The following is an 8,920-nucleotide window of genomic DNA, read 5'->3' on the forward strand; positions in this document are numbered from 1 at the left end:
CTGGCTGTGCCCAGCAAGGCTAACTGCTGTGCCATAGTCACTTCTGCTGCTATTACACAGCAAGCAGTCTCTGCTCTGGCAAGAGGCAGCAATAACTAAGACAAGAAATCTGGAAAGAAATTTGGATACTGGACTGTCACAACCTTTGCCTAAGCACACAGAAAAGCTGAGCAGCAACTGTCTACTTCTTCCAAAATAAAAGAAGCGATGCAGAGAATGTTCAGCAGAGTCATGCAGAAACCTGCAATTTCCCAAAGTTGCTGATAACCAGTCTGTAAGACAACAACACTTGGAGAGCACTGCTGCCCTGGAGTACCTGGGAAGCACAGCCAGGCTGCTTCACACCCAGCAAGAACGGAGAACATGAAGGCACAGCCCATCCTCCTGTTTTACTGCGAGTATAAGGGAAAGGCCGAGATCCCATCTGCCTGATGCCAACTGCACCTCTCCAGTCTGAGATTTGACCCCACACTGCCCCATGGTGCTAAGCACTGGCCCTGCTGGCCCCAGTACTGGCAAAGCAAAGGGGTGTCCAGTGGGTGCACACTGGAGGAGTATGCCTGCCCCAATGCTGCCAGGGCACTAGCCCCAGCCCAAATACCAGTACAAAAGCAGTGCTGCTCTGAAGAGCATCTGCTGTGGTCAGGCACTGCCCAACAGCAGAGAGCTCCTGCAGCTCCCTCCATCCTGGGGTTGCAGGCAGGATTTCACACCAGCACAGACCTAAACTCCACATTAGTAATGTGTACAACACTTTTCCCTTATCTGCACTTGCTACTCTGCACCTTCTACTACTTACTTTTGTGCATTATTAACTAACTATTTGAACATCTGCCTTGCTTTAATACGCCATTAATATACCAACATCGCAGTCCTGACTTCCTGTGCCTCACCCTGACGCAGTAATCCAAGCTCACACTTTCACTTTAGTGAGAAACAAACACCACCAAAAAAAAAAACCACCCATAAAAAAATCCCTAAACAAAAACCAAACACCCCCAAGTCACCCTCCAGTAATTGCTATTTAATCCTTGACCAAGGCAACTAACAAGTTCTTCTAAGAGAGGCAAAGCTTTGGGGCATTGGATTTTTCAGAGCAGCTGAGCGCTGCAGCACCGCAGAAATAAGATAGATAAAAGTGCATTTTGTTTTTCGCTGCTCAACAGCATGAGAGAGCTAATGCAGCGGGGCTGGCAGCGCCTTATCCAATCTGACAAACCCAACCACCCAAGGGTGCTCGTCCTCCCCAGCACTCACAGCACATCTCATCCATTAGGAGAACGCAATGTGAAAACTGACTCTTCCCTTTCAAGTATCAATACAAATGCTGTTTGCCAGCCAGGTTAGTGCCAAAGGAAGAGGCTACGGCAACCGCTCCTGCTGTGAAAAAGCAGCACAATTAAGCACTCGATGCAAACAAGAGTTTTTCTTGTAACAAATCACCTCTCTTTTGTTCATTTCCAGTTCTGTTTCTCCTTCTCCTAAAGCCTGGCTACCACGCAGAAATTCTGCAGAGTTAACAGCACTACCAAAACAAGAAACACAACGATACAGGCGTTTGGAACACAAAAGAATAGTTAAGGGATGATTTTTCAGAGCTGAAAACTCATTTAGATGCTTGCATGATACATTGTCTCAAATCTTTGAATTGTCCCTCTCTGTTTTTTTTTTTTGCCCAGAGTGCATCATCTAAGCTATTTCCTATGCTCAGCTATTTAGAAAGACTATCCAGTAAATACAGCAAAACTTTTGGAACACAGGATCTCTACCACAGCCCTACAATTCTGTGCTTTTCTCTAAAAATCAGTCTCATTACCAAAAAAAGAGAGGAAGCTGAGTCTGTAACAGAAACTGACAAAACAAACAGTGCCCACCCAAGCCTTCCAGTGAGATTTCTCGCTGTGCTCTACATGCCAAGGGAAGTTACCACCCCCTGAGCTGCAGCATTTGCTGGCTGATTTGTACCACAAAGCAAACTCATTGCTTTACATACTTAGGAGCATCAAACAGTGTTTAATGAAACAACTGCTCAAAGGGACTTTATTTTAAAATTAAATGCCAGCTGACTAGAAATTTGCACACAGAGAAGTTAAGCGTTAAGAATTAGCTGATGCAAAGCAGCTAAAATTTAAGAGCCCCCCCGAGACCATGGTGTAACGTTTTCTACTGCAATGGAACTGTTTAAAACAAATATTGTACACGGCCCTCAAAGGCACAAAATCCAACAAAATCCAACCGCAGCCAAGAGGAGAATTTTCATGTGTAAATTTAAGTGCAAGCTATTTGATATCTTAAAAAGATATATATATATTTGTATATATAAAAATAATTACATACAAATTCCTATGCAGGACGTGACCAGCAAAATCCCTTTTAAAGGCTGTTCTCAAAGCACTAAATTTGCACCATGAGCCAACTAGGAAAACTAGCAAGTTCCGGATGTTTAAGAACATTGGTAAGTTCTCTGCCGAACAAAACCAAAGAACTTGCTGCTTTACTACCAGCTTTTGCCTATTTCACCGGTGCAAGAGCTCTGTATGTTTCAAAAGTTCTCCCAACATACCGCAGGAATCAAAGGACCTGCAAAAGCAAACACAGTCCTCACACGCAACTTTTCTCGCCACTCGCTGAAAGAGAACAAGTTTAGAGATGCAATGATTCTTCTAGAAATAGTGCAGGAACGACATTTTCAGCCTTTCTTGGCAGAACCACAAAATATTAGGGCATGAAACCAGGAAAACATGGTATCAGAAAACCCGAGAGCATCGTTTGAGTAGAAAGAAGGCATCCTCTTGGCCATGCCGGTGCATTTATGACTTCTGCGGTAAGCGGGGTGAAAGTTGCGTTTGGAGCGTTTTCCTGCCCAGGCTGCAGCTCGGTTACGATCAGCACAACATCGCCGCTCGGCCGGCACCGACCCCCTTCGGCAAGACCCTATCTCGGTTTGGCCATTTCTACCTTTGCCTGGCGAAGAAGTTTCGCCGAAGCGCCGTTGACGGAGAAGCACGACCCGCCGAGCTCCCCGCGGAAACCGACGGCTACCGGGTACCGACCGGACGGCCACGGCGACCTGCGCTGCGCCCCGGGAGGAAGAGCCCGAGGGGGACGCAGGGGTCCCGCTATAGCGAAGGCGGCGGGGATCCCGCCTCCGGGCTCCTCCGGGCTGGTCCGTTCCCGGCTGGGCGCCGCAGCCCGCAAAGACGACACAAGACCGGTTCCTGGGTAAATGGTTTATGCAAGTAATAAAATATTTACTATAACATAAATAGAAACGTACCCTCGCAGTCTACAGTGGTTTTGCAATAAAGATACAAACAAAAACCGAAACCCAAGGGGATGGACCGGACCCAACCCACCCACGGGGGGACAGAGCTCCGCGCACGGTTAGAAAATAAATAGAAACGGGCCGGGAAATGGTACCGAGGCGTCCCCCGGGCCGGGCCGGGCGGAGCGGGGCCGGGCCGGGATGGGGGGAATAAATTAGAGATCGCAAACCTTTGGCTACTGCTGCTGCGGCCGCGGGCGGCTCCGGCGCGCAGGGAGCCCGTGTCGGGCGAATAAATACAGCGCGGAGCGGCCGCGGCTGAGCTGCGCGGCCGGGCCAGTCTGAGGAATAAATTAAAGCGCGGCTCCCGCCGCCCGCGGCCACTCCGCCGCCGTCGGGGCCGGGAAGTCACTGCACGGCGCCGGGCAGCGCGTGGTGCAGCGGCGATGTGTCCGCCTGTGCGTAAACGTCCTCCATAGGCGGATGCGGGACCCCGGCCGGCGTCATGCGCTTCTCCTTCTGCCGCCGATTGCAGAACCAGACCCGCACCACCTCCTTCTCCAGCTGCAGGGAGTCCGCCAGGGAGGTGATCTCGTGCGCCGAGGGCTTGGGGCACTTGAGGAAGTGGTTCTCCAGGGCGCCTTTGACGCCCACCTCGATGGAGGTGCGCTTCTTGCGCTTCCGGCCCTGCGCCGCGATCTTGTCCAGGTTGGTGGGGCTGCCCGTGCTGGAGTCCGTCTCCTCCAGCCACTTGTTGAGCAGCGGCTTCAGCTTGCACATGTTCTTGAAGCTCAGCTGCAGCGCCTCGAACCGGCAGATGGTCGTCTGCGAGAAGACGTTCCCGTAGAGGGTGCCCAGCGCCAGCCCCACATCGGCCTGCGTGAAGCCCAGCTTGATCCGCCGCTGCTTGAACTGCTTGGCGAACTGCTCCAGGTCGTCGGAGCTGGGCGCGTCCTCGTCCGACGGCTCGGGCGGCCCCAGCGGCGGCGGCGAGGCCGCTAGCTCGTGGGCTCCCGCCTCCTCCGCGCCCAGCGGGTCGCGCAGCCCGTGGTGCAGTGCAGGCGCCGGCGGCCCCAGCATCCCGTTGAGGCCCGCATAGGGCTGCGCGTAGAGTAGCGGCTGCCCCGACGGCGGCGACATCGGCGGCAGGTGGTGCGCGCCGCCCTGCGCCCAGCCGCCCGCCGCGCCGCCCGCCGCCGGCTGGTGCACCAGATGCGGGCGGTGATGGAAGGCAGCGGCGGACAGCTCCTCGCGGGGCCCCGGCGGGCCGCCCTTGGCGTGCTCGGCAGGCGGGAGGTGCGCGCCGCCGCCGCCGCCCCCGCCGCTGCCCCAGTCCGTGCCGGCGCTGGGCAGCCACTGGTGGTGCGCCAGCCCGACGGCGTGCCCGGCGGCGGGGGCCAGCCCCTGCAGGTACTCGTGGTGCATCATCTTCTGCACCTCGCGGTACGTGGTGCCCTGGTGCAGCCGGTCCCCGTCGGGGTGCATCAGCGCGGCGCTGCGCGGCAGGTACTGCGCGGTGGCGGCCATGACCGTCTGCGCCGCGCCGCCCCGCGCCGCGCTTTAGAGCCGCGCGCCGGGGCGCCGGGCCGCCGCTCTCCAGCCCCGCCTCCGTTCCCCATTGGCCCGCCTGTGGCCGGCGGCGGCCCGCGCCGCTCCGCCATAGGGCGCCGCCGGCGCGGGGCGCCGCCCCGCGCTCCCCGCCGCTATTGGCCTGCGGCGGGCGGCCGCTGCCGACGGATTGGCCGGCGGAGTCGCTCGGCGGGGGAGCCCTCGTGCGCCCGCCGGCGGGGCGGCCGCCGATTGGAGGAGGGAGGCTCATTCATGCCGAGCTGCGAGCGGCCACATGGGACGGCGGCGGCGCGGGGCTCGGCGCGGCCGCTGCACAGTCACCAGCACGGCACTGGCCTGTCCCCTAGACAAGGCACGGCGCGGTCCGACGTTGCCTGGCACGGCAGTAGTGGCACCAGCGTCAAAGTGCTGGGTCAGACAGCGTCAGTGGCACGGCACAGAGGAGCCCGGCCCGCTGCGGAGCCTGCCCAGCGGTACCGGGCTCTGCACCTCGCAGACCTGTGGGGACATCGGCCGCATCCCCGAAGATGTCTCTGTCCCCTCTGCCCTGTGGGTTTGGGCTGCTGCAGAGCACGTGAACAACTTGGCCGCTTGCAGCTGCTGTGCAGGGGTAGCCCTGGGTATTTTGCCAATCACCTGCACCGATCAGGAGCATCACAGACGCTGCAAACTTTGATTTACCTTTTCGGGAAAACTCAGACCCTTGGATGCTGGGAAGTTGGGAGCTCTTTCCTAAACACCCCTAGGATAAAGCATCGAGGGCCAAGAAATGAGGATCTGAAATGATTTGGGCGGGTTTGGCATCACGCGAAATGTGGGTCTTGGAAGCAGCCTCAGAGGCAAGTCTCTGAGCCGGTTTGAGGGTTGGCACAGGATAAAGGGTGGAAAAGTTTGTGGGAAAAGACAATGACAACCAGCAGCGGACGTGTCTGGCAGTGCTGGGAGAGGGGCAAGGGACACCTTAATTAACCCAGCTCCTTACTTCATTTGGGGCTTGAGGCCCAAAGTGGATCAGGATGGGCACCAGGAACATTAATCACTTCTGAAAATTAATCTTCGCCTCTGTGCTCCCATTTGTAAGATGGGAGCAGAGACAGTGACCTTTGCCAAGGGCTTGGGCAAACAATGAACCATCAGATCAATATGTGTACGAGTGTAACATGTCAATGGCCACACACAGGTGCCCTGCTCTCTCCCAGTGGAGAGGAGATGCCTGGGCAGGGTGGAAATCTGCTAAGGACATTAAGTACTGCTTCCTGAGAAGGTGTGCCCTATCCCTTCCCCCAGTGCTGAAGTCATTTTGCCATTCTGGTGCACCAAAGCACTGATCTGGACTCAGGTGACTCCAGTCCTATGCGCTGGAACTACAGAAGCAGCAGGTAGAAGAGCCTCTGTTGTCCTCAGGGTTTGTGGGGACTGAGCGAGGCTGCTGCAGCACCCACTCCAGCAGTTTTGTGCTGCCCAGTTCTAACCCCTGCTTGCACTGAGTGCCAGCATGTGATGATGGTGAATCAAGCCCCTGGTGCTGCTGGGTGGCAGTGCCCTACTGGCCCCCTCTCCTGGCTCATCCAGCCCCTGGAACTGCTGGCTGCATGGGATCATGCCAGGCTGGAAAGGTTCATCTCCTCCAGGCTTGCATCAGGCAGGGTGACAACAGCCAGCCCAGCCGGAACTGCTGCTGGTCCCTTACCAGCTGCAGGCCACGCTGTCAGCAGCAGGATCTGTGCTGGCCCACTGCAAGGTCTCAGGCATCACATCAAGGGACTGGGGAGCTGCTGGCCCCTGTTTTACTGAATCATGGAATGCACAGCTACAGGAGTGACATGTCTCACTGCTGGCAGGCTGAGTTCTGCACTGTCCTTGCCAAAAAGGATGGGTTTGGGATTGAATGTGTGGGGGGTTGGCTGTGAAATGATGTGCAATTGGTTCCTTTCACTGCAGCTAGTATCTCTTTTCAGGTGGACAGCCCTAGAAAGAGGCTGGACTTTGCAGGAAAGATGGGTTTCATAGATCACAGGGCATATTTTGTTAGAAGAATAATGGTTTGGGTTTTTTTTAACTTTCTTTTCCCCCCACCCCCCTTTCCTAAGGAATCCTTTGCAAACTCTGCATACTTTTGTAACGAATATAACCCTTTCAGATGATTCAGTGCCATGCTGTAAAATATCATACTAGGTTAAGCATTTTCTGTGTATTTTTTTCTGACCCAGACTCATATTCATGTCAGCTCTTCCATGATGCAGTGCCATAATATTCAAATTCTTGGTAGCCAATTGCTTTTGGTATTTACATCTATTTTTGAGGGACTCACAATGAATAAATGCGCCCAGTTCTAACTTTATGCAAAATAAGCTGTGTGTAAATCTGTAAATCATTAAGAGAAATGAATTGTTCCCCAAGACTGAGGACTGCATCATGCTTCAAACTTTTATCTGTTTCTGTATTTCAGAAGCCACCATAGGAGAAAACACACTGTGTGTGATAACTTAGATCCCCACTGCAGCCCATGGACACGGTTGTGTTGGTTTATGCTTGATCAAACAATCCTTTCAAACCAAGGCATTGTGTGTAGGTTGTGCTCTGTGCTTTATTTGCTTAATAAAAGTTGTATTTAAAGACTGGAAACAGCAGAGAACAGAGAAAGATGAGAAACTCTCCTTTAACACCTTCCTGAGCAGCTCCAGCTCCAGAAGTGAGAGCCAGGTGGCAAAGTATCTCTTCTGTAGAACAGCGTGGAGGAGGTAAAAGCAAAGGAGAGTTCTCACCCTAAATGGACAGGAAGGGTTAAGATATGTCCATAAGCATTGACTTTGAGAGTTGGACATGCTTATTTGTGTTCCTGGTGCTCACTGAGGTGTGCTAGTGAGGAGCTGAGCTGTTTAAAGGACCCTTGCAATCTTTCAGTACAATGAAAGTGTCTTTGCTTGTTTGAAATTATTTTTTTTTACATGTATTGTTATTTTCACATAGCTTTCCTAGAGCTCTGTCACCCAGCAAGTCTCTGTAGGAGGACATGCAGGTTTCCTAGCAAAGCCAAGTTCATTCATGATGCCTTACCAGGAATATTGGCATGCAGTCCATTCCCTCTTCAAGGAATAAACAACCCCATGGGCAATGTTCGATATGATTCATTCTCTGACTGTGGCAGCATCACAACCTGCCTAATGCAGCTGGATCTGAGGCTGGTGGGAGGAATGAAATAAGGAGGCAAGCTCAGAGTGCAGGAAAGCGGAGACTGAGCTGCTGTGTGCAGCAAGGGGGACACTGGTCCAGTGCATGCCATACACCCATCGCTGGCTCCTGGTAATGGGATGCTCAGGCTCACTGCTACTTGTGCGTGATCTGTGACAAGGGGCCGTGGCAGGACATCACAGCTGGGAGCCTCTCTCAAAGGAGCTGGAGGAATCCTCCCCAGCAGATTTTGGTGGGATGTGCAGTGGTGTCAGCTCCCCTTGGGTTCAGCTCCTGTGTGTGACGCCAAAGGAGCTGCCATGCTCTGTGCTGTGGTGCCATCGGGTGTAGCAGGAGGCTCCATGTACTGGAGCAGGAAGGGCTCAGGGAAGGGAATTCCTCCAGCCTCCAGTTTTATTGGGGTTGAACAGCACCAGCTTTCTCTTCTACAGACTGGAAGGATGTCTGGAGTTATTCTGCAGAATGACCTATCTGCTAACACCCTGTGAAGTGAGCAGGCAGTGTCATGCCCTTGCTTAGTGGTCAAATCCCCTCTGACCCAGTGAAATCAAACGTGTGGCAAGGGCTTTAACATGGCCTGGGGTTAGGACTACTTTCTCTTCTAGAGCAAAACACATGCTTCTTCCTCCAGGTCAACACAATTCCCAGGTGGAAGACAAAAATCAATTTGAGAAAAGAAGATGAGCAGGATTCTGTGAGTCAAATTTAGGTCTAGGAGATATGGCAAGTGCCAAACAACAGAATTATGGAAGAGGCTGTCATCCTGCAATTGCATGCCCTGGAAGCCACCATGACATGGTCATAGTTGTCTCAACAGTCTTCAGCCAAGAGAGGAAGTCCTTTTTGGTTGCACTCTCTCTTTGAATAGGATTAGATTCACTTCTTCAGGAGCTG

At 53.5% G+C, this 8,920-nt stretch overlaps 1 protein-coding gene across 1 annotated transcript; it reads right to left on the reverse strand.

The window, feature by feature from the left end:
- Positions 1-3,226: 3,226 nt before the first annotated feature.
- On the reverse strand, positions 3,227-4,792 carry POU3F1 (POU class 3 homeobox 1). Its single transcript, XM_054170863.1, has one exon. It carries the CDS (start codon positions 4,790-4,792, stop codon positions 3,674-3,676), a length of 1,119 nt encoding a protein of 372 aa, XP_054026838.1. The 3' UTR covers positions 3,227-3,673.
- Positions 4,793-8,920: the final 4,128 nt, after the last annotated feature.

The sequence above is a fragment of the Dryobates pubescens genome, chromosome 20 (genome assembly GCF_014839835.1).
Source record: "Dryobates pubescens isolate bDryPub1 chromosome 20, bDryPub1.pri, whole genome shotgun sequence".
Classification (NCBI taxonomy): domain Eukaryota; kingdom Metazoa; phylum Chordata; class Aves; order Piciformes; family Picidae; genus Dryobates; species Dryobates pubescens.

Bases quoted from the DNA above. Each gene is read 5' to 3' on its own strand.
- POU3F1 (XM_054170863.1), bottom strand. From the start codon at position 4,792: ATGGCCGCCACCGCGCAGTACCTGCCGCGCAGCGCCGCGCTGATGCAC.